This window comes from Nothobranchius furzeri, chromosome 7 (genome assembly GCF_043380555.1).
Source record: "Nothobranchius furzeri strain GRZ-AD chromosome 7, NfurGRZ-RIMD1, whole genome shotgun sequence".
Lineage (NCBI taxonomy): Eukaryota > Metazoa > Chordata > Actinopteri > Cyprinodontiformes > Nothobranchiidae > Nothobranchius > Nothobranchius furzeri.
The window spans coordinates 54046155-54072154 of NC_091747.1; the positions used below are offsets into that span (position 1 = coordinate 54046155).

At 40.2% G+C, this 26000-nt stretch overlaps 1 protein-coding gene across 3 annotated transcripts in view; it reads left to right on the forward strand.

Moving 5' to 3' along the window:
* The window catches only part of neto1l (neuropilin (NRP) and tolloid (TLL)-like 1, like), a 198311-nt gene extending 172693 nt beyond the window's left edge, over positions 1-25618 (forward strand). The window contains exons 9-13 of one of the 3 annotated variants that reach the window (XR_008565920.2): positions 6212-6325; positions 10279-10906; positions 12193-12267; positions 17308-17371; positions 24918-25618. Coding sequence is in view for 2 of the 3 variants with exons in the window: in XM_015955308.3 (XP_015810794.1) it covers positions 6212-6325; positions 10279-10906; positions 12193-12253 (803 nt within the window). In the remaining variant the exon portion in view is untranslated. The remainder of the gene's footprint in view (positions 1-6211; positions 6326-10278; positions 10907-12192; positions 12268-17307; positions 17372-24917) is intronic. The other 2 variants (XM_015955308.3, XM_015955309.3) reach the window with 2 other exon arrangements.
* Positions 25619-26000: the final 382 nt, after the last annotated feature.

Genomic DNA, 26000 nt, shown 5'->3' on the forward strand with positions numbered 1-26000 from the left:
ATGCTTGAAATAGAGCTGGTGCCTGTCTTCCACGCCTCAGCGCGGCGCTTCTGGGACACGGTGCTGCACTCCCCATGTAGCCACTCTCAGTAACTATAATGGCTTCTTTTGAAAATGATGGTGCATTACGACGCAACGTGTCTGTCTGCAGTGTGCCTCAGGCTTAAATCCCTCTCACAAGAGGCAATTTCAGCAGTCTTCTTCTTGGCATTTTCAGTACCTTCCAGAATGAGCCGTTTCAGGGCTTTGTCACTTTAGGAAAACAAGCTGGCCACGCCCACCCATCACCTCTATCAGGCTGCCGTAAGCTGAGAAGCTCTGATATTTGGGAGGGTTGTGACATCACAAACGAGGACTTTTTTTCCACGTTTCAAGTGTTTGTAGAGGCAGTAAAGTAAGTAAGTAAAAGTTTATTTATAGAGCGCATTTCGCAGATATAAATCACAAAGCGCTGTACAACTTGAGTAAGATCAGGGCAAATACCTCTGACCAATAAAAACATCGTAAAAACAATAGCAGTGATAAAATAGTAAATAAAATCAGTAGTAAAAACAAAGTGAAGGTGTGAACCTGAACAAAGCCATCATTTGGAACATTTAGGGAGGGAACGCCTGGATGAAAAGGTGAGTTTTTAGATGATTTTTAAAGACCTCTACAGTGTTAGAAAGACGGAGATTTGAAGGGAGACTGTTCCAAAGTCTGGGTGCAATAGTCTGAAAGGCCCCGTCCCCTTTGGTTTTCAGTCTGGTTCGAGGAACAGCCAGGAGGTTTTCAGATGTGGATCTAAGGTTCCGAGAGGTGGTGTGTGGGGATAAAAGCTCAGATAGGTAGCTTGGAGCCTGGTTGTTAAGAGCTCTATAGGTCAGGACTAAAACTTTAAACTGTATTCTATATTCTACCGGGAGCCAGTGGAGGGACTGTAAAACTGGAGTGATGTGAGCTCGTCTGCTGGATTTGGTTCGGAGTCTGGCTGCTGCATTTTGGATGGCTTGAAGGTGTGAGAGGGAGGTTTTGCTGAGACCAGTAAAAAGAGCGTTACAGTAGTCTAAGCGTGATGACACAAAGGCATGGATTATTTTTTCCAGATCTGCAGTAGAAACCAGTTTACGGACTTTTGAAATGCTTCTCAGTTGAAAGAAACAAGAGCGGGAGATGGTTTTGACGTGTGAGTCTAAACTTAAAGCTGGATCAAAAATAACTCCCAGGTTTCTAATGTTGGCCTTGGCTGATGGGCAAAAAGAGGAAAATTCCTGCTCGATTTTTGGCTGAAGTTCCGGGGGTGCAGCGATCAGGGTCTCTGTCTTGTTAGCATTGAGGACAAGAAAGGGACAAGTAGGCAGTCTTTTCTTTATTGTACGTCTTTTAGATGGGACTGACATGGAGTTTTGGAGAAGTAGATGCATTTGTTAGAAACGTGTGACTAAAACACAACACACTGCATTGTAAATAAACAATCTAACCAGCTACAATCTACCAAAACAACTTGTTTGTGTGTTGCTGCAGTGGGATGAGCACTCTAATCAGTATAGGCAGCAGCAGTGGAGTTGTTTATGTTGTGAAGTCAGTGTCCCTTTCTGTAAGACCTTTTCACCAAGCGGAGCCAGGATGTGCTGTTGCCGAGGCAACGCCTCTGCCTAAGCCACTCAGTCAGACGTGAGCCTTTAGAGCAGCATCCGTCGCAGCTTAGTAGTTCCAGACCGGCATGGTAAGGCATCAGCTGGGTGCTCCTGACTCTTTACTCTCACTGGAAAAAGTTTGTGCTGCTTGTCACGATGCATACTGCAGGATGTGCACCCTACAGGGCAGCTTTAACAGTCATTACTCCTCGGCCGCCATCGCCCTGGAGCCGTTTTTATGTTCGATCCACGTGCAACCAGCACAGGGTCTCCTGTGTGGAGAGCACCTTTCCCACATCTAAATGTAGGCCAGTCTGAAAAACACAACCACTAAGAAATCAAAACTTACCTTTACCCAAGAACCAGTTATGTCTTTGGTGATAAATATGGCTGTGCGACATCTCGGCTGTCAGCATTGTTTCGCCTCATCTTGCAGCACGTCTCTGGGGCTGCAGATGGAAATGTGCTCGGGCTTCACTACACACATCACTTCTTGTTTCTCACAAAGCTTCTTTTTGCCACGCGCATAGAGGCTTTTGGAGACCAGCGCAGTATGCTAATGTCTGTTAGTGTGGGGATTTTCGCTCGGTTCTGATCAGATTATGCCATCTGCGTGCGCTTGTCATCTTGGCTGCTGTGCGATCAAGGAGATCAGGAAGTGTGGGGATAGATTGTGGTAGTTTACAGCAACTCCGGTGACTCGGCGTGTTTGCTCCTATTGTAGCCAAGGTGGGCACTTTGGTGATGTGTTTAGATTAAATTAGGTTCAAATTTATTTTTAAAAGGTTATCAACTCACCTTCTGTTACTGTTTGTACCTCTTGTTACAGATTTCAAATAGAAATATTTTAAAAGGGAGGCTGCTTTCACCTACTTTTGTGACTTTTTGAACTCTTCGAGCCAAAATCATGAAAAAAGCACGGATTAACTTTTGGATTGAAAAGAAAAAACTAAAATTCAAGCTCCACAGAGGTTGTTTTCATCAGCTGCTCATTTAGGAGTTAATTTATGCTTCCACCAGCAACTGTGGGCATTATCTTGCAGGCAAAAGGGCACATTTATTACAGTGTCTTGAAAATTAATTTTGCTGGAGATTAAAGTGGATTGCACAAGAATCGTGTTTGTTTTTGGAGTCTGAAGAGAAGGCGTGGGCTCCCTCTAGAGGCTGATAACTGAAACAACAGCTCTGTCACAGTATGGGTAAACAGGAGAGGTAGAAAAAGCATATTGGAGGAAGGGGGGGGGGTATAATACACATATAAAGACAGTTTGACTCAGAAGTTGATCACAAGGTTGAGCTCGGATAAGTTACACACAGGGATGTCGATGAGTCACTTTAATTTGGGGCGGTATTATTCACTTGAGATGAGAGCTGGAATAAAAACAGCCGTACATCACCGTGGTAACACTGTCAGAGAGGCCTCAGCACTGCCAAGCTCCTTCAGCATCAGTGATGGTGTTGTGTCTAAGCGGGGAGAAAAAAGAGATAAAGGGAGGCAATCAGAGACAGGGAAGGACGCGTCCGACGGCACACTCTCGAAGTACTTCTCATAACAGAGATTTGTATTTTGGGGAGATTATTATTGTTGCTAATTTATTGTAAATGGCCTGCATTTGTATAGCGCCTACAATCCCCCAAGATGCTTCACAACACAATCAGTCATTCACCCATTCACACACTCGTGATCATGAGCTACGATGTAGCCACAGCTGCCCTGGGGCGCACTGACAGAAGCGAGACTGCCGAACACTTGTCCACTGGTCCCTCCGTCCACCACCAGCAGGCAAGGTGGGTAAAGTGTCTAGCCCAAGGAGACAACAGCAGAATTCTCTGTCCAGAGCCGGGATCGAACCTGCAACCTTCCAATTACATTACACCCATGATTACACAAGGTTGTCTGGTTGTTACCGGATTTAAACTGTCCAATGTAGTCCTACATATAATTTTAGCACTGATTCAAAAGTGCCATTGAAACTGTGTGGCTTATTTATTTATTTATTTGATATGTTCGATTTTAGTCCAGTGGTCCATGCTGAGAGTGGTACACACCTTGTCACCAAACAACACAGTGACTACCTGGAGCCCTATGTGTAGGCCCACTGACTGATTACAAGATTGCAGACACCTGTAATGCTAATTAGTGGACACACCTTGAATTAACATGTTCCTTTGGTCACATTCTTGTCCAGGTCTGTTCCATAACGCTAGGATGATGTCGACGCCAAAACAACCAAAACAAAGTGGAGACTCACCTCTTACATCAGGAAGAATCCACACGTTTCGAGCGTTATCCGTTCTTTCATAATCCGTTGTCGAATTGTGATCGGCAGAAGCTTTTCCGGTTCGCGCCTCACCTTTTTACAGCAGCGGCCCAAAACGATCTCCTAACACATGGATTTTCTGCTTCCTGACCACGTGACGTGTGACGTACACGGATGAAGATCGGCTTTAGAGCTGGGATGTTTGTTCTCACGGTGCTCGTTCCGATGCCCAAACAGTAAAAAAAATGCAAATGACAACTTTAATCATCATTGGCAGTGAATGAGTTAAGGATGGTTGAAAAGAAATGTCTTACTTTCATTGGTTAAATTTCATAGAATTTTTATTTATTATTACTTTTGTCAGAATCAAGGTATTTCTGTGACCATGGGGTTTTCTTTCATTGACCGAAGGGTACCAACAGTTTTTTCCATCTCTGTAGGCTGAATCCGGTCCAATTTAACTTTCCTTCCAACGTGACTGAGACATTAAATCAGACATTTTTTACTTATGTAAATGTATTAAAGTATGCTTTTTCAAATGTACCTAAAAGTAAAGAAATTAAATTAACATTTAAATGTATGTTATTGCATACAATTTTTTGCGACACTAAAAGCCAATAGATGCATTTTTAAGACTGAATACAAGACACGTCCAGTGTTATCGCAAGATCCTGTTGTTACACAAGAATGAAGGTGGTAACAACTGCTGCCACCTAGCAGTTAGAGTTATGAACTGCACCTCAGAAAAGAAATACAGTAAATGTATTTGATTGTAAATTCTCAATAGAAAATCAACACACTGCTTTTAAAGATCAATTCAGTATAACTGAATAATGTTAGTAGTAGTTAGTAATAACATGAGATATTGTGATATTTCACCACATTCTTACATCCTTATAGTAACAAAGTACTTGTACTTGATTACATTCCATCACTGGTCGATACGATCTTTATTGTTGTTGGGTTTTTTTCTTTATTTTGTTTTAATTCTTGCTTTTTATTGTAGTTTTGTGTTTTTTAACTCTTGGGATTAGTCAGATTTCTTAGTGACTGTGATGTAAATGACGATGGACCAAGCATCACTGTTTTTTCTTTGTTGCAAAGTAAATAAAAAAACTTCCTTTAATGTTCTGCCGTGTTGCGCTTTTGGAGTAGAGCCTGATAAGGGTCTTGCATCATGGTAACTGCTAAGCATCAAAGAACCAATTACCGTTTAACATATTAGAAAAATGAATATTTGCACATAAGATAGCAAGGTGGTAATTATGTGAAGCAATAGGAGTCAACATCTGGGGGAGAATACTTTTTTTAATGGGCAAAATGATTAATAAAGATTCAAATCTTCTTCTCTATTTGCAAAAATAACATTTCATGCTCTGGTCCTTTCTAGAATTGACAGTTAAAAGAAATAAACTGGCCATTCTGCAGGATTACACATTAGGCTGATTGGTTGTCTAGCTGAAAGGCACCTTGGCTTTAATTTCTGTACGTCCGCTTGTACTTCCAATGGAACCACATTGATTTTGTAGCCTTGTCCTTCCCGGGGATGATGCTGCTGCACCTCATAACGGGGTGAATGATCTCTAAGTTGTGTCTTTAGAATGGTTTATGTCACATAGTGGGTCATGTTTTTCTTCTTCTTCCTCTTCCTCTTCCCATTAGTTGTCACACACACAGGTGTGTGTGCAAAATTTTGTTCTCCGCATTTGACCCATCCCCTGGGGGAGCGGTGAGCTGCAGACACAGCCGCACTCGGGAACCATTTGGTGGTTTAACCCCCCAATCCAACCCCTTAATGCTGAGTGTCAAGCAGGGAGGCATTGGGTCCCATTTTTTCTAGGTCTTTGGTATGACCCGACCAGGAATTGAACCCTGATCTCCCAGTCTCAGGGCGGACACTCTACCACTAGGCCACTGAGCTGCTTCGGTTGTTCAGTTTAGAGATGTTTCTATTTCAGGCAATCAAGTTTGTTACATTCTTTTTGCGCCAATGTATACCTTTTGCACATCCAGGCACAACCCACAACCTCCCCATGATCCTTCAGATCCTCAGGTTTCCTCTGCAAATGTTTGAAGATGTGGTTGAAGATGAAAAATTCATGAAGAACAGATGGGTTTGCAGAGAACCCGTCTGATCTGAGTAATGCCAGTCCAAATTTATTTTCTCAAATCCTGACACACTGTAGCCTCTCCTCAGCTGCACCTCAAACATCGGTTTATGCAGAAGCAAATTCGTTAAATCTGGTCAAGTCACAAAATGAAGTTTTCTTTTAAAAAAATTTCATTAAGAAAAATATTTCTGTTCTATTTTAACTCTGCTCTCTCTCCTTTTAGCCCCATGTGATGCCGATGCCTTCTTTTGTCACAGTAACATGTGCATAAACTACACGCTGGTGTGTAACGGCATGCAGAACTGTGTCTACCCCTGGGATGAAAACCAGTGTAAAGGTGAGTTACTCAGCTTTAGTGTTTGTGGTATCGAAATACTGAAACTTAGAATTTCCCAACTAGACAGGGTTCAAATTATGGGAGAGCTACAGGGAGCCCCAAAAGCTATCCAGTAATATATGAGTAACCAATAGGAGGAGTTGGCAGAAAGTCATGCCATCTCTGGTTTAGAGGTCTTCATACCATCTATGATATTGCAGCTGTTTTTTTTTTCTTCTTCTTTTGGTAATCTCAAAAGGACCCAGCTGCTGATCTCTTCTACTGTTGCCATGTTTTGTTTGTAGCCTACATATCTGGTACTCTATCCATCCTGAGTTCTGTACTGTTTTCTGTAGATTTTATTAATTTATCCCTACAATCTGGCTCTGTACCCTCTGTTTTCAAACATGCAGTTGTTGAACCTATCCTTAAAAAAACAAGTTTGGACTCATCTCAGCCTAAAAATTACAGACCCATTTCTAAATGACCCTTTATCTCTAAAATGTTGGAAAAGGATGTGGCAGATCAACTGATTACTTTTCTGGAACTACACAACAGTTTTGATAAATTCCAGTCTGGTTTTCATAAAAAGCATTCAACAGAAACAGCTTTGCTTAAAGTTTCCGATGATCATGATGGCTGCAGAAAACGGGGAGTTCACAGTGTTAGTATTGTTAGATCTCGCTGCAGCTTTTGACACTGTTGATCACAGCACCTTAATTAACAGACTTGGTGACTCAGTGGGGATCTCTGGAACTGTTCTAGACTGGTTTAGATTGTACCTTTCTAACAGAAGTTGCAGTGTCTGTATAAACCAAATCATGTCAGTTTTAGATCTGATCTGTGGCGTACCTCAAGGCTCTGTTTTGGGTCCACTCCTGTTTCCGCTGTACTTACACCCTCTTGGACAGATACCTGAATCTTTTCATAATGTCTCTTATCACCTATATGCAGATGATATTCAGTTGTACTGCTCCTTTAAGGATTCTGAGTTCTACAAACTGTTTGAATTACTAGAGTGTCTATCAGCTATCACCAGCTGGCTAGAAGATAATGTCCTTCAAACTCTGAAAAGAGTGAATGTCTGATCATTGCCCCTGAGAGCATGGCTCCCCTGATTAGTCTAAAATTGGGTCATTTATCCTCTGCCGTCAAGAAAACCTTAAGGAATTTGGGTGTTGTTTTTGACCAATCAATGTCTCTTGAAGGTCACTGAAAAACGTCGGTCCGAAACTGTTTTTATCATTTAAGAAATATCTCCAAACTGCAAAGGTTGGTGTCAAAACATGAACTTGAAAGGGTTCTCCATGCCTTTATCTCCTCCCGTCTAGATTGCTGTAACACACTTTTCACAAGTTTTAACAAAGAAACCCTTGACCGCCTTCAGTTGGTCCAGAACTCTGCAGCGAGGCTCCTAACTGGAGCAAACAGAAGAGCACACATCACTCCTATTCTGATGTCTCTGCACTGGTTACCCGTTAACTTTAGAGTTCATTTTAGAATCCTGACTAGAACTTTCAAAGCTCTACATGGTCAAGCTCCTCCCTATATTACTGAACTGTTAAAGCCTTATGCTCCAACCCGAGCCCTCAGGTCCACCCACCAGAACCTTCTAGAAGTTCCAAAGACCAGATCTAAAAGTCGAGGTGATCGCTCCTTCCAGACTGTTGCACCCCGTCTCTGGAATGCTCTTCCTTTATCCTTATGCAGCGTTGAAAGTCTGGACACTTAAAAACAGCTAAAGACCCTTTTATTTAAAGCTGCTTTTACCTAAACCTTTTATTTTCTTATTTTTAACTGAAATTTGTAATCATCTTTCATTTGTTTATGAAATGTTATAATTTTATGACTTTATTTTTTCTGATGTTAATCTATTTCTGTTTTGAGATCTTTATGATTTTATGACTTTGTTTTATTTTGTTTTGATCTATGTGAAGTACTTTGTGATTCTATGTCTGTGATGAGTGCTTTATAAATAAAATGTACTTACTAAATTTACTTACCCAGTGAAATCTTCCAGTACTACAGGCAGTACAGCACAAAGTATGTGAACAAGACGCACGCCTGCTGCCATGTGAGGTTAAAAAGCAGGCATATTCCCAACCTACAAAAAGGTGTTTAAAATGGTGCATGGGTTAGAGTAGTGTGTATGCACCTACCAGCTCACCTGGACTGTTTGACTCTACGTGCTCTTTTATTCTGCACATTGTAATACATAAGTCATGAATCATCAATCACAAATATTACCCACAAACCCATCTTCTCCTGTCATGTTTTGTGACCAACCCATTCTATAGGGTAGCTGAACTTTGTAAGAAATCTCCTCATCTGTTACTCTGTCTTCTTGCATTTTCTGCTCTGGTGATGCACAAGGCCCACATTTGTTCTCATTAGCAGCAAAATGTCAGGTTTTATTCTCTTCCTCTTTACACATGTAAACGTAACCATTAACTGTCGCCGGAGCCCGGTGCACTGAGCTGAGTTCATCCAGCATTTAAATGTCACAGATCGGCCTACAGATTAGTATTCTTTGCACTCCATTTGTCTCTTTGTTGATTCCTCTTGTGATAGCCAGGCCGTAGCTGTGATCTGACCTTTGTGTCCAACTGTTGGAGTGCACGTGAAAGCCTGTGGCTTTATCTGACGCTGCTCCATTTGTCATGAGCTGTTCTCACTCAGAAGCGTCGGTCATTCTTTACTGGAAAGGAATCTCTGACCATTTCTAAACTGAATACAACTCACACATCCGAGGATTTGTTTTACCTAATGAACAAAGTTTCATCTAGTTAGCAGCCAGTGCTTTTTCCAGCTAAGAGACAACACCACTAGTAGTTTTATCTGAGTCATCCACATGTTTTACATCTAGAAACCCAGGAAACCTGACCACAGAAGAAAGCGTTGCCATTGTTCTTGGAGCCAACAGAGCTCATGATGATGGCAAAGAAGGACGCAGAACATAAAAGGAACACAATACGTCATTAGAAATGTCTCTCACTCATTTTAAGTTATTATAACATATTTGGAAAATAAATAAGCTTAAATTTTTCTTTCATGCCTCTTAACAATGTTCTAACATGATATAGCTATAAATATACCGCCAATAACGCCAACTGTTGGACCATCCACTTGTCAGTCTCGCTGAACCGCCACACTTCCCCGGGTCCTCCATTTATTACGCACTCGCGTATTTAACAACTGAGCTATTGGTGTGAGAGGTTCCCTGCTCAGTAATGTTTATGTATTTAGCGGACGCTTTCGTCCAGAGCAACATACAGATTGTCCTTGAGGCTAACAAACATTATTCAGTCAATCGTAGGTGGCAGTGAGGCAGCATAATCAATCACAGAGAACATGGAGAGTGCAGCAGAGAGGGGGACGGGTGCAGGGAGGGTGCTAGTTCAGAAAATGATCTCTGAAGAGCTGGGTCTTCAGGAGTTTCATGAAAATCGACCATGAAGCCCCTATTCTAGTAGTGCTTGTAGGTCATTCCACATCTGTGGAATGGCAAATAAAAAGAGTCTGGATTGTCCTGAGTGTGGTGTAGGCGCTGCTAGCCGGTGATCCTTCGATGACCGGAGCGGCTGGGCCGTGACGTAAGCCTTTGCAAGGGGATTCAGGTGTTTGGGAGCTAGAGGAGAAACGACTGCTACCGCTTCAACTTTAGGACAAAAAAGGTCAGACAGGAGGGTTGCGGGTGCGCTCTGGTGTTCGAATAGACACAATAGCATTCTATGTGTACGCGTCCCAGTGCAGGAGCATCAGACGAGCAGGGGAAGAGCTCTTATGATCATCCGTTAACTGAATATGGGAGGGCCGGGAACGCCCGTGTCTGCTGTTTACTTGAAAACAGATCGATATTCTTTTTCTGTAATTTCAGAAATTTCGACGAATTAATGACCGGAAAAACTACCGTATGTGTGTGTGTAAAAGGAAAATGGGATTAATAAACATTTGCCTCATGTCTTTCTGCACAGAGAAAACCAACACCAAATTCCTGGACAACCTCAACTCCACAAATGGGGCTATCATTGGAGTAACTTGCTGCATCGTCTTCATCCTCCTCATCGTCTCAGTGATTGTTCAGATAAAGCAACCGCGTAAGAAGTACATCCTACGACGTGAGGACTTCGACCCCACCATGTTTCAGGAGGTCTTTGAGCCCCCTCACTATGAGCTGTGTACGTTGCGGAGTGCCGCCACGCCCACGGCGGCCTCTGCGGATTTAGTCGACTTGGCAGAAGACTTTGGGAACTACCATGCCCTTCGCCGGGCCTCCTCCCGCTGCATCCACGATCACCACTGTGGCTCCACCACTAACCCTGGCTCTGCACACATATCCCAGCTGTCTCTCAGCGGACGTGGCAGCCGTAGTAACCTGAGCGCTCGTGACACAGGGGCCGCCACTCTGCTTGCGGACCTCCCACAGCCGCCCATGTCCGTGCGCCCCCTGCTGCCGAATGCAGGGAACCGCAGGAGCATCTTAGTCATGAAGCACAGCTACTCACAAGAGGCAGCGGACAATGGATGCGACCTAGACGATGACCTGGAAGACGTTCCTACCACCAGCCACCGACTGTCACGGCACGAAAAGGCGGTACAGCGGTCAGTATCCATAGATTTCTGATGTGGGAGCAGCAGCAGTTCTATATCTAACCATGAAAACATTATTTTTTTATTTTGTTGTCTTCTTTATTCATGATTTTTTTTCTTCCTCTCATTATATATTTACCTATAAGTATAACCTTCATTTCTGAGTTAACCTTTGTTGTTTCCACGTGTTCCATCATTGCAAATCTTAGGCAAAAATAACATAGATAATTCTGTTAATTCCTTCTTGCATGATCATTTTTGTTAAGACAGCCCAGATAAGTTCCTTTAAGTGAACATTTATTTTTATATTGACTTTATTTAAATTCTCCTGAGATTTGAAGTTTGTCAGCAATCTTTACAGAGTTGCAAACCTCTTGTTTTTTGTCTGTAACAACATTTTACATTACTCACACAAGGGCTTGAATTGGTGTCTGATTTAAAAGATTATTAGTGACAAGATTGCAAATTATAAAATATGCATTTATAATTAACATATTTATTCATATATATAATTCATAAGGTAATTACAGCATAAACCAGATTTTTAACTCATTCACTGGAAGCCGTTTCCTGATCGCTAACGGCCTTCGCTGCCAGCGTTTCTCACCGTTTTTACTGTTTTTTTTAAGAGTCACAGAACGTTGCGCGCTAGCATGATGTCGATGCCAAAACAACCTAAACAAAGAGGAGACTCACCTCTTACATCAGGAAGAAGCCGTGTGTTTCGAGCGTTATCCGTTCTTTCATAATTTGTTGTCGAATTGTGATCGGCAAACGCTTTTCCGGTTCGCGCCTCACTTTTTTTACAGGAACGGCCCAAAACGATCTCCAAACACATGGATGGTCTGCTTCCTGATCATGTGATCTGTGACGTATGCGGATGAAGATCGGCTTCAGGGCTGAGATGTTTGTTCTCTCAGCGCGGGGGCTCGTTCCAATGCTCAAACAGTAAAAAAAATGCAAATGACGACTTTAGTCGTCATTGGCAGTGAATGAGTTAATGACAAAAACAAGTATTTTATAGTGGATTTGCACCTTGACAACTTGAAAGCAACCTTATATGTTTACAAAAATACATTAGGAATGTGTCAGAGCAGTTTTTACATGACATACGAATTTTTTGCATGCATTTTGTATGAGCTCTTCAAAGTATCGATGTACCGCAAATCTGCATGCAAGGCTCTTAAAAGCCGTGGAACATTTGATGAAGTTTCTTGTATTTTATGTGACACGTCATGCAATCTGACCTCTATGCAAAGGAAAGTTTGATACTAAATGAAAGAGCCGTAACATTTCAGGTTCTGCCTCATTGGCTCTTTGAGCAAACATGAATCAGAGTACAACACAACTAGGGTCTAGGAGACAATCTCAAGGTAAGCCTGCTTATCTAACATCAACATCTTTAAATGTTGTCGTATAGTCGTTGTTTGCTCCGTGAGTATTTGCTTTCATGTAATTAAGTTTCTTTGACTTTTGCACGGCTTATGTTTCATTTATTTGTACTTTTATTTCTTTGCTTTGTCAATGTTCATTTTCACCAAGATGGTCTCCTGGCTTGCAGCCATCTTTCCTTCTCAGTGAGTTTGGTTGAAGTCTTTGTGGTGCTCAAGTTCACTGTGTCCTCTTCTTTAGATGGCATACACTTTACACCATGTTACAGATTAGCAAGGAATTTTAAATTGTTTTAGCAGTAATTAATATTGGTCAACATGTTTTACCTATTCCCATTTCTCCCCATAGAACTGCAGCTTATTTGATACACAGTCACCTCAAATTTTCAGTAAATGAAAAGGAGAAAAGTAAATTAGATAAACCATCTATTAATGCATTTTGCATATAGTAACAATAGACATTGTTGGTTCACAAAATATTTTGCTTTTAGTTCATTTTGATTTGTGAATAAATTAATATTTAGTTAAGGAGTTAATTTGATGGAAAACCTTGCGAGATAAAACACAACTTCAAAATAAACATAATGGAGGAGGATTGTGCATCTCGCTTCCGTCACCTGACTTTCTGATTGGCTACTTATATTAAACTGGCAGAATGACCATGGTCCCCGGAAATCAGGCCAAGACAATCCAATAAGTTTGAATGCCTGGATTTATAACTGGAATGAGTCCAACAGAATGCTTCTAACTAGGGATGCACCGATACTTCTTTTTTCCAAACCGATACGATACCGATACTTGGATCTGAGTACTCGCCGATGCCGATTACCGATACTGACACCACACAAAAAAATGCAATGATTTGGAATACAGATTTTATTTTCTTCTCTGCTTTCAACAGGAAAAGACTGCGAGGTAGCTAAAAAGTAAAATATATGAATGGAAATCATCACAAAACTAAAATATTAAGTGAACAGAAATGACAAGTTACAGTGAAGCCATTTTCAAGCAACTGCATTGGTATCGGTTCCTGGTATCAGTTAACTTTTACAGATACTGGTATTGGTATTGGTGTCTGCATCGATACCGATACCAGTATCGGTATCGATGCATCCCTACTTCTAACACATCACAGAGGATTATCTGAAAAAATTATCTTAAGAGTTGTTATGGTAATCTCGTGATTACCCTGTCATGAACTGATCTTAGTTTGCACAAAAAAATTATGTACCTTTGATAATGCACAGATGACATTTGTGCTAAGCACAAACACACACTATTGGAGTCTTGTACATACACCAGCACGGTGTTTGAGAAATAATCCGGTCGGAAAATTGTCCATTTCTTCTACAGATTGGGTCGAAATTTGCTTTGAAGTTCCACAAAACTCAATCATATTAAGCCCAGTTCACAAGACAGGATAATTATGTAGTTACACTGATGGTTCTAAAGATAATCTTATCAGATAATCCTACAGTGTGTGGTGTTGCAAGCACTCTGCTTGGAAGAACGTCAAGACTGTGTTGATCATTGACCCAGGCTTTGAAACATGTTGGATTGTCTTGGTCTGATTTTCGGGGACAAACAAATGTTCTGCCTGTTGAAAGTGAAGTCCAGCCAATCAGGAAGCGAGGTAACGGAAGTGGGCTTCATGTTCCTCCTCCTCCACCATGTTTATTTGCTTCAAAGTCATGTTTTTGTCTCGCGAGATTTCCCGTCTGACTGTGAAATGTTCATGTAAGACCAAAACTGGTATATTCGTGATTTTTTTATTATTTTTTTATTCATCACATGCTTTGAAAATCGGCAGACATTCTAAAAATTCCCCCGTGTAAATTTGGCTTCATGCCCCGGGATCTAGAGGTAGGATTCCCTCTTTGGCCACAAAAGGTTGGAAGCTAAACAAAATTATATTGACTATAAACATTTGATGAGTAATTTGGGTTTCATTGCTAAGAACACTAAAATTTTCAAATAGTTTTAGAGTTCCCTCAATTAATAAGAACTTAAAGATTTAGAAATAATTCAGTTTTAATCAGAAAAAAGATAATTAGTTTAAGTCAAAGCCCAAAATATCTGTGAGCTTTTTTCCAGATAAATCTGACATGAACTGGAGGGGTTTAGAGGTTAGTTAACGGAGACGAAACTATTTATGTTCCTATCATCATTAAAATTTTAACATGAAAGCACAGCGAGAATTTAGTTTATTTATTTGAACAAAATTGCACAGTTTAATTTGCACTCAACAAAGCGCACTATATTTCCTCCTCTCACCCTTACACCGAAAACTCCAGTAGATTTGCATGATATGTGTCAGTTTTGTTTTACGCTTGCATAAAACGTAAGTATAGAAGTGTTGCACGTGTGGGACATTTGTTGTGCAAGCGCTCCTCAAGAATGCTTTCATGTGGATGCTAAGATGCTGCGCGCAGAAGTATGAAGCATTTGACTTAATTACAAAGAGTCTCACTTGCAGCTCCATGTGTGGATTTAACAGAGCCTTCACAACAAATGCTACTCATCGTTTTGTGTTTCAATTGGAAAAAAAATTGCCGTCCTGATCAAAGCGTGTGTGTGTGTGTGTGCGCGCGCGCGCGTGTGTGTGTGTGTGTGTGTGTGTGTGTGTGTGTGTGTGTGTGTGTGTGTGTGTGTGTATGCTTATGTTCTGCATTGTGTTGCACTGTCTCCATCATGTAGACTTCTTGAGGATAGTGCGATCCTGGATCAGTTTGAACTAGCATCATTGACTTTGTGAAAAGGCGGAAAGGAGATTTACGCCAGCATGATGCTGATGCTGATGATGATGAAGGAACACTTTGATGACAGAGTTCTAATGTGTAAAGATGGACACAGAAGACTAGCTGAAAAAATGAGTTCTTTGTTTCTTACATGTTCTGTTTTATTGTTAAAGAACACAAATTAATAATTGTCTCCTTTTTCTCATGACACTCATTAGTTCATTTTTAGGCATGGTTTTTTTATGCTATAGCAACATGTTATGATTTGAAGAGCAAACTATTGAGTTTGCTGCTATTTGAATCTAATAATTCATTTTCGGTAAAATCTGGAATTAAACTAGTATTAACCAAGTTGAATTTAATGCTCTTGGCACAACAAACGGGCAGGGACGTTTGGCTTCTGCATGTTTCTTTAATAAAAATTAACGGGATTAGTTCCCATTTGGAAATGTGTTTTTCTGTAAAAATTACAAAAAGTTACCACGCTGCCTGTTAGTTTCCTGAAAGGCCTCACTTCAGAGAAAAATCTGTTAGTATTTATCAATAAATTCAATTCAATTCAATTTTATTTATATAGCGCCAAATCATGACAAGAGTCATCTCAAGGCACTTCACATAGTAAACATTCCAATCCAGGTCAGTTCATTAAGCCAATCAGAAAAAAAGTTTCCTATATAAGGAACCCAGCAAATTGCAAGGGAGTTTTCCTCTCCACTGTCGCTATATGCTTGCTTAGAATGAGGATTGTTGTAAAGTCACTATCTCACAATCCTCATTCTAAGCAAGCATATAGCGACAGTGGAGAGGAAAACTCCCTTTTAACAGGAAGAAACCTCCAGAGGATCCTGGCTCAGTATAAGCAGTCATCCTCCACAACTCACTGGGGATCGAGAAAACAGAGCACACACACACACACACACACACACACACACACACACACAGACAAAGACAAAGTAATGAGTCTATAGTTATATTGTGATTTCTTAGTAAATATTCTATTTGGTGAGAGATAAACTTTATTGTATTTATCCTAGTGGATCTATAATTAAACGGATAAACTAGTAGTAGCACATCCAACGTCAAGGAAAGCAAAAAGTTATCATCAGGAGAGGGACAATGTTTAAGGGGTTAGCAGCAGTGTGCTAGACGATGGCCCCCTCCATGAGGCCACCACAGCTCAGCAGAACATCATTGTAGCTTCTTCTGGGGAGGAAAACACTTAGAGAGAAAATAAAGTTAACAGCTGAAATTGCAGAAAATAATACAGTTAAAGAGCAGATTGTAGAAGAAAGTAGTAGAGTGTGGAAAGTGGTCAGTGTATCCTCCAGCAGTCTAAGCCTATAGCAGCATAACTACAGAGATAAATAAAGACTCCCGTACTTTTAGTAGTTGTTCCTATTCTGTCAAAAATATCTTTGGCTGTAGTTTCTTATAGTTTTCTACTAAAAAATAAGCCTGGCAAGCCATCCTGTATATGTGAATATATAATCTGGCCATGACCCATATGATCCATCATGGGGTGGAATCTATGGTTGTCTTTCAAACTGTCTCCACGTGCTATTGGATAACGAACAACGTCACGGCTATGAATGTCAGTCAACGGGGTGGTCCACCATACACCGTCGAAGAAGACACAAAAACGTCCTTTATCTAAATAAAGGACTTAAGTATCTTTATCTGCCCTTGACTCAAAGAAAAGCCCAAGTCTTAATAGTCCAAAGTTGATGCCAAAGCCGTTTCAATCAAGCCGACGCCGTCTTAGCTGTTTCGCTCAGTGGCATCATCCTGACCAGCAGACCAACTGTGATTGGCAAGACACAAGACTGTTTGGGTCTGCTCAGGCTTCAGTGGAGCGTGGGTAAGGGTTACGGCTACTGTCTGAATCAAGTCTCTAGTTGATGACAGTTTATTAATTCCAGCTTGTAAACGCAAATCCACTCCAGGAGAAAAGGCCGACAGAGCGTGAGTTTTCACTAAGCTGTGTTTGCAGACTATTTTGGATTCTTATTTACAACAGCACTTAAAAGTTACATTCAGTTCTTGAATTTCTTTTTCAGAATATGATATTAAAGTCTTTTTCCGGAGTATTTCTCCTATCCGATGGCACCATCTAGTGGCTGACAAGCATATCACACAAATAATCTCTGGATCTGTTTTGTTAAGATGGCAGCTTCACGTTTCTGTTTATAAATGTGCTTCTGTAGCCGACAAACAGAACTAAAACACGTTGTTTTACGAGTATTATTCTCATGTCATGTTGTGTTCTCATATATTTATATTTTAGAAACTTGTCCGTGAAAAATTCATCAACTCTGCATCAGCCGAGGTATTCCTTAAATTTGAAGCAGGTAAGTGGTAGTCTAACTCTATTGGTTAGTTCTGGTCAGCGCTCAGTTTCCTATAGAGCTCCGGACGTCACGTGACTCTCAGAGAGTAGACGCCATGTTGGCAGGCAACAAAGGTAAACAAAATGAACGGGATCAGCTTGGATTTTACTTCGTCTGAGTTTACTTCACACTTTAAAACCGAAGAAATCGTTTTATATAGTCAGAAATTAAATAGACTAAACATCTCCGACCCTTATCGTGCCCCTGGGATACTTTATAAAAACGCCAGAAGCTGTCAGAGCGGACCTGGCCAGGGAACACCTTGGGATTTCCCCGCAGGAGTTGGCCCAAGTGGCTGGGGAGAGGGAAGTCTGGGCCTCTCGACATAGGCTACTGCCCCCGCGACCCGACTCTGGATAAACGGATGAGGATGGATGGATGGATGGATGGATGGATGGATGGATGGATGGACAAATAACAGATTTACATGTAAGTAGTTTAAATAGAGTGCTGTGCTGTTTGAATGTATAAACTGAACTCCAAGAGAAATCACTAGTTTGATTTTTTCCGTGAATAAAATAAATATGTCAGGCAGGAGCGTCTCAGGAACTGTCTGAGGTCTGTCTCGGTGAGACAGATAATAGCAATCCAAAGTGCTTTTTATGTGTGATCTGACAATTGATCGACCATTGCTTAAAAACGAAATACAGCTTAGCCGGTTAATTGCTGTGATCATAAAACACGTAAACGGCAGCACGCAGAAATCACGAGGAAACGTTTTACGTGATGTTTACTTGTTGCTATGAGTAATGAGACAGAAAAAGCCACGCCAAAATAAGTTTAGGAAGCCCACTAAGAATCGTAATAAAAGCATTTAAAATAAAATACTGTTAGGTATTTTCATTTTCCCATCCAGGGTTACCTGAAGGAAAAGCTCACCACGCCGGGGTTGTATTAACAAGCTGATCAATTTAACCCATACTAATCTTATTAGCAATAAACCATTTAGACTTTGCAAAGTGGAGAAAGAGATAAAATGATACACACGAGTCGGTGGTCTCTTTGCTCTCATCAGTCAAAAGCCCTCTCGAGTATTTATTAAAGACACACAGAGATGATAAAACGCACACACATTTGCACATTCCTTTAGACTTCGAAAGGGAGACACCCAGGCGCTGGCACAGGGCGTTCTTACTGATTAGCTAGGACTGGGAAGAAGCAAGGTCAAACGCCTGTCTGTTGCCAGGGGAAAAAGAGCTGGATGAGCTTTCGTTTAAAATACTAATGTATCCATAATTTATCCAATAAATACCATATACAGTTGAGGAAACGTTGGTTTAAGTACCTGATATGAAGTGGTCGTTGCATAAGTGAAAACCTTTACTCTCGGGATCCCACAGTTTCATTTTAGCCCGGTCACTAGCGCGTTTTATTACAATGATCCAACGTTTGCGGCGCTCCAGATCTTGGGGAATCCTGTAGATGGCTCATCCCTTGTGTTGTCTGCATCTGTTCTGGCATCCTGGGGCACAACAGGAATCTACCATATTTCCTGTTTGAGTTTTCTGACAATAACAAATAGCCCAGCTGCGGGTTTCTGCCTGCCAAGATGGCGCCGTTTCGATTTGAACTGTTGCATGCCGGGAGAAGTGACGTCAACTCCCGGAGCTCTATTGCAGGGAGCTCTATTGCACGGAGCTCTGCAGGGCAGGGGGCGTGGTTAGCAAATGAAAACAAAGACTTATTGCTTACATTATATCACAGTACATGATAAGATAATCATTTTTACGGATTTCTGAAAAATCATACATAATTTCTGAAAGGGGGAAACTCCGGAAAGATACTTTAAGTTAAAAAAAAAAGTCAAAAACGCTAATCTTAAAAAACGGTCAAATATTAGAGACCGAAACCGTTTTAAAACGGGTACATTTGGACTTGCTTTGTTCATCAGTTGTAAATGAGGTCAACTCTGTTTCTCTAAACTGAGGCTCTTCAGATAGCCGTCAACAGCAGTTAAAATAATAACTATTTACACATTTTATGCTGAAACGTGCTTCAAAATTGAGAGAAAAATCCTTTAAAAGGTGTTTACAAAACAGCTTTAAATGGTCTCATCTCATGAGCTTAAGGTGGTGATTTTAAAAGGATGAAATGCATCATATGCTGCATAGCAACAGTAAGTCTGGCTCAGGTGTATTCAGAACTTATGTTCAGATTCTCCATAGAATGTGTTTATGAACTCTTTCACAGGTTTTTCTTATTTAAAGAGAGTATTTGCTTTTTAGCAAACATACATTTGAGTCTGACTGACTTCTTTTTCCCTGTAGATGCTCTTTGTACTGAAACAGACTTTTATACCGGGAAAAAAGTGCAAAAGTTTTCACATTGCTCAGATTAACTTTTCGGGCTGATTTTATTGATGCTTTTCGAAATAAACAAACTCCGAATCTTCCCCTTTTTCCCTTCAACTCATTGTTGATCAGTGTTCATTTAGTGTTCTTGGCATGTACTATCCATGTTTCACCATCATAAACCTTTAGATAATTTTGTTGGGACTTAGGAAGATGGACGAAGAGTAGGATGATTTGTTTCACCAAGACCGAAGGAATAAAATGTCCAATAATGTTTGAAAAATCTTAAAATGTCTTCCTGTCTTTGTCCTGATCAATTTGAAGTATCAGTTCGATACGTGTTATGTATCAGGACGTAATAAAAACTCAACTCATTTATTTGTATAGCGCCTTATGACACCAAGGTCATTGGTGAGTCTTTAAATGGATTAAAACACGATTGGTCACTCTGACTCACTGTGACTTAGGCCCTGTCCACACGTAGCCGGGGATCTACTAAAACGTAGATATTTTTCTACGTTTTGGCCCGTATTTACAGTCTATGGTTTTGGCCTGTCATCCACACGAAAACGGATCTTTTTAAAAACTCCGGCCAAAGTGAAGATCTGCGTTTTCTCCATTTTGGGTATCTGCGTGTGGACAGACAAAACCGGAGTTTTAAGGTCCGCAACGTCACTTTCCGCGACAAAAAAAATGCTGACATCACGTGTGCGACCTGTGTTTACTGTAGCCGACAGCATGGGTGCCCTCAGAGCTGCGCTCGCTTTATCAATTGTCCAGGCGCATTTTGCTTGTTTGTTTTTGCAAGCGGTATTACTGCTCCTTGCGGAAGACCACAGACGAAGGACGAGGTTAAGAACGGGGGAAGTACTGCCGCCTACAGGTCTGGCATGTCCTTAACAATGTATTTATCCGGGTACGTGTGGACAGAGTTTTTTTTTTAACGAGGTGGTGTGGATGCAAGTTTTTGGAGGGGCGGATATTCGTTTTTAAAAAAAACAGCTACGTGTGGACTAGGCCTTAGACATGGACTAAATTCCCAGTACCCTTCAGTCAAAGAAAGAAAAAACCACAATGGTCACTGAAATAACTTGAATCTGACATAAATAATAATAAAAGTAGCGTAGATATTCTACATAACTAGGATTTAACGCTGTTTTTTATCAGCTTTGCTAAATCCTGAGAAAGATCAAACAAATTAGCATATGAACTTATATTTACATAGATATCCACGGATATTTATATAATCGATAGAAGTTCATACGCCAACTGGCTTGGTCTATATTTAATCCAAAGATTAATATTTAATTTAAGAGATTTAAATTATAGTTAAGTTAACAATTAAGTACAAATTCTATTAAATCTAACCAGTAAAGGTCTGATATTGCTTCTCAGCTTTCAACAGAATTATTTAAAAAATAAATTCATGGAATAAGCTTGGGCAACAATGACGATACACCTAGAAAAGACTGGAAATAATGTGACCAAAGACATGATTTCATTCAAGGTGTGTCCACTAATTAGCATCACAGGTGTCTACAATCTTGTAATCAGTCAGTGGGCCTATATAAGCCACAGAGCTTCTGGGATAATGTCCTGTGGGACTTTTTGCCAAAGTACATCAGGTCTATGTTCACAGATGGAAAATGGGACCTTATCAAGAAAAGAAGACTGTCCCTACTGTGAAGTATGGCAGAGTCTCTGTTATGTAGTGATGGAGAAACCAAAGCTTTCCGAACCATGAAGCGAACGGTTCAGTGTTGGGACTCATTTGAACCCAATAAAATCTGGCATCCGCTGTCCAGATTTAGCATAGCACCATTGTGTGTAGCAATAAAGTATGTCCTTTAGCAACCCTGTCAGTTTCTGTCTTATAAGATCTTAACGTAGTTGTGTTACAGAATGACTGTCCCAGCAAAAAAACACATTACAGCGGACTTCCACTCCGGAGTTGTGAACAAGGATAGATCAGGAAAGATGATTGTACACGGATATCTCAAGACTATCAAGGGATTCTGGAGAGAAACCAGCTGGCCAGTGTCAGGAAGCTTGTTCAGTCGCAGGCCGTGGGTCTTACAGGACAATGACCCAAAACTAAAGCTAAACTCACTCCAGAATGGCTAAGAGCATTGGACTATTCTAAAGTGGCCTTCTATGAGTCCTGACCTCAATCCTACTGAGCATCTCTGGGAGGAGTTGAAACATGCCATCTGGAAAAGGCGCCCTTCAAACCTGAGACCACGGGGGCAGTTTGCTCATGAGGGGTGGGCCAAAATACCCGCTGAGAGGTGCAGAAGTCTCGATGAGAGTTACGGGGATTGTTTGATTGCAAACAATCATGCAACAAAATATTAAGTTAGGGGTGCCATCACTTTTGTCCAGGCCTGTTCCCTGAGATAATTTTTTAAATAGTTCTGTTGAAGGTTAAAAAACAATGTCTGACTTTCATTGGTTAAAATTCGTAGAATGTTTTATTACTTTTGTCATTGTTGGTTTTTCTTTCATTGGCTGAAGGGTTCCAACAATTTTGTCCATATCTGTTCCACTGATTTCCCTCTTTCCTATTCATTTTCTCTTTCCTTACATTTTTAATCACATTTTTTCTCATTTTAACCATATTTTTCAATAATTTTTCTATTTTTAATTTTTGTTCTTGTGAAGCACCTCGTGATTTTTATCTTTAGAGGCGCTACATAAAACATCATTTTCTTTCTTTTCTTTCTTTGAAGGCATTCACCCCTACTAAAGACCGCTGCAGATGTATGGAATTAAACGAGTGTTCAACACCTTTAACTTTGATTGGGTCTCTGAAACACTCAATTTTTCAGGCTTTCTTTTGTAAATGTGCAGCTTTTTGTTGAAGTTGCAAGATGTTTTCTAAATACTTTAAAACAAATGAGCTTGTGGTTAACTCAGTAAATGCAAGATGCCCAAATCATCGGCCCTCCACCACCATGCTTGACAGTGAAGTGATATGGTATCACATTCCCTGAAATTTACACACTTAAATTTTGATATCTTGATTCACTGGCTATCAACCATACTTGTTTAGTTGTTTTCAAAATCTGTTTATAACACAAATGCCAATTTTATCATTATTACCATCTTAAAATTCATGAAGGTATGAGTGGAGGACTTTTCCCTCCACATTTTGACTTTATTTTTGGTAATTAATGACATTTGTGATATTAAGTGACCCGATAGATGATTTTAATAAATAGAAATTTCTTTATTAAGTCCTGATACATAAAACTTTACCAGTGAAAGAGGACGTAGTTTAATTTTAATGTGAGTGTATCATTCAAACAAGAAACCTTCTGCTCCGGTTTAGCAGAATGCTGTTGTATAAAAAAACATGAAGTGGAAAAAATGGAAACGAGACAATGAGGTGAAAATGGCTGTTTTTGGAATTTGTGCACCTAATCTACATAAAAAAGTGATTTGATCATCATTAAAGTCTTGTGTGCACAATCTGATTTCTGTAAGGATTAAACCATTTGCATTTTAAATTATTAAGCTCTAATTTCCCTCTGGGATTAATAAAGTATCTTTGATTTGATTGATTGATTGACTGACTGACTGACTGACTGATTGATTGATTGATTGATTGATTGATTGATTGATTGATTGATTGATTGATTGATGCTATAAATGTAACGGCTACTTTGAGGATAAGTGTGTTTGAAGGTTCTTGTTCATAAAGCCTCAACATCTTAGTGAGGCAGAGTGTTTAGCCTATTTTTTCTTTTCTTGGGGCTTACAGCCTGGGTTTGTTGTGCCTTTTCCAACTAAATTGAACTGTGTGCTTCAGTCATATTTGTTTTGTTTCCTTTTCTATCCTCATCTCTGTGATATTTCATCTAAAAAGTTGTGATGGAATTATTTTATTCAAACAAAACTGTTTTGAAGAAGAGATTTTCACTTATCAGTCGTTTATTTAAGAACCAAGGTCACTCTGAGTTTCATATGTAGGCTGAACTTGAAAATAGTTTCCAACCAGTGTTTCCCCTACAAAGGGTGAGGCGTGGCGTTGCACCACCCCGCTCTTACGGGAAACACACCAAAACGAAACACACACACACACACACATCCTCACCCAGTAAATTAGCATCACGGCTGGAAAGATTTCTAGGGGAAACCCTGCTACCCCTATTTTTGCATTAGTTGCCAACAGGAAATAGACGGGGAAGCGCTTGAATTAGAAAAACCTGTTAATCCCACTTCACATTGTCACTTAATAATCACGGACTCACCCATCGTGGCTCTCGACAGGGAAGGCTGTTGGTTTATTGTCCAGGAGAAAGCAGAGCACATCTCAGCTAGTAGAAGCTAACTGTTAGCATTAGCAATTCCACAATACGGCAGAACATTAGGCTTGTGTTATTTGTGGAGATAAAACGTCAACATGCAGAGTGATTGGAGTCAATTGTAATCTCGTTGCTGTTTGCCAATCAGAGGGGAGATGCCCAAATATCAGGAAATATGACTCTAATTTTTGCCGTATTTTACTCTCTCTCCTCTAACTAAATTCCACTTCTTGAAATAGGAGCACCAGAACTTTTTTTCCACAGAGATCGACCAACGAGACACTCATTTATACTAGAGACTAGGGGCAGACCAATGACAGTCGGCCGATTTAGTGGGCCAACATCGACCATAAAGTCTCTTCAAAAACATGTGGAAGTACAAGTGAAGTTTAGTCAGATTGTGTCTATTTACAGCTTCATGATGATCAGGTCACTTTTTAGCAGTAATAATTTTAAAAATAACATTTCAACACAACTCACACCGTGCTGTGTCCTTTTTGTATTGCTGTCTGAACATGTACCTATTCGTTTTCACTGTGAAGGTTTTTTGTAGCTTTTGCCATCTACACTGTTTTTATTTCTGTTTTCTATGTCATGTACTGTATTTACATCCCCTGTTTCCTTCCATACACACAAGATTGCACACATCTCCCTGCAAAAACTAATAAAACATTTTTGTTTCTCTATCATAGCTTTTTTCTGTGTGCTGTCTCCGTTTTATAATCAACATCCTGTCCAGAACACTCTTATTTCTGTCTTACTCTTCTTTAAGGTTATAAGCAAACAGATAAAGTCACGTGCCCACTTCAGTCGTGGGATTTGGAAAGCTAAAAGTTTAATCACAGGCAGCCCAGGCAGCTAATAACCAACACACAGACTTACAGTAATAATGTTTTTATTTCTCTGCAGATACATCAGACAGATGCATCAGTCCACTGCATCTTGCCAAGTTTGACAGCATTTGGAGCTAAGCTTTTTCTCCCGTGTGCATCCTGAGTGAACTCTTCCCCTGATTACTGACGTAGAGTGCTGTGATGAGAATTAGATTTTTATTTTTTACATTTCTTAATAAGGTTTTTCTCCGTTGCCTTGGACGATGAAGGTGCATCCCGTGCTGCTCCACTCCTGGCTGGTGCTGACGACCACCTGAGCATTTGGTTATTTCAGACAGAAGGCGGAACGTTTGATATTTGAAAAATTATGGTACCTTTAATGTAAAACTACTCATAGAGGAGGGGAAAAAAACAGATTCAGGTTCTCAAATCATTTTCATGTGACCATCCGATCAGTGAGCGTACTGCTTATTTCACTTGTTTTCTACTTTGATGTCACACTCTCACAGTAGAGAATCAGGTTGCTTTTTATAAGAAAACAAATGATGGCAGAGAATATTTAAAATGAAATAAACTTGAAAAAAACTGAGTGTTTTCAATTTTATCAGCCCATCAACTAACATTTGTTTAATCACTCTTTTACTGATACCCTCTGATCTATGTTTAACACATTCACGACTATTTTTGTACATTTTTTAACATCCATGATAAGATTTATTTGAAATCATGAGAATAAAATGCTGGACTGAACATTTTAAATAAACTAATGTTTTCTGATTACGTTGTTACAACTCATTTCTTCCACATAAAGTTAGGTGGAGAAAGTAGATCTTCAAACTTTTATACAAGCCAAACAAATGAATGGGCAGGAAAGTGCCATTTAGCGAATACCCTCCTTATATCAGGGACGCTGGAAAAAAACTTTTTTTTCCTCTTGTGAATATTAATATTAAAGGTGTGGAACACTGAAAAATTATTTCATGCAGGCTGAACATGAAAATAGTCTCCTACACCTATCTCCTGCATTAGCTTCTGATAGACGGTGAAACTAGGATTTGAAAAGCCTGACAGATCTACGTCACATTGTCATTTAAAGAGACTGTGTGTAGTTTCCTGACGCTAGAAATCAGCAGAGAACGTCCCAGCTTGTAGAAGCTAA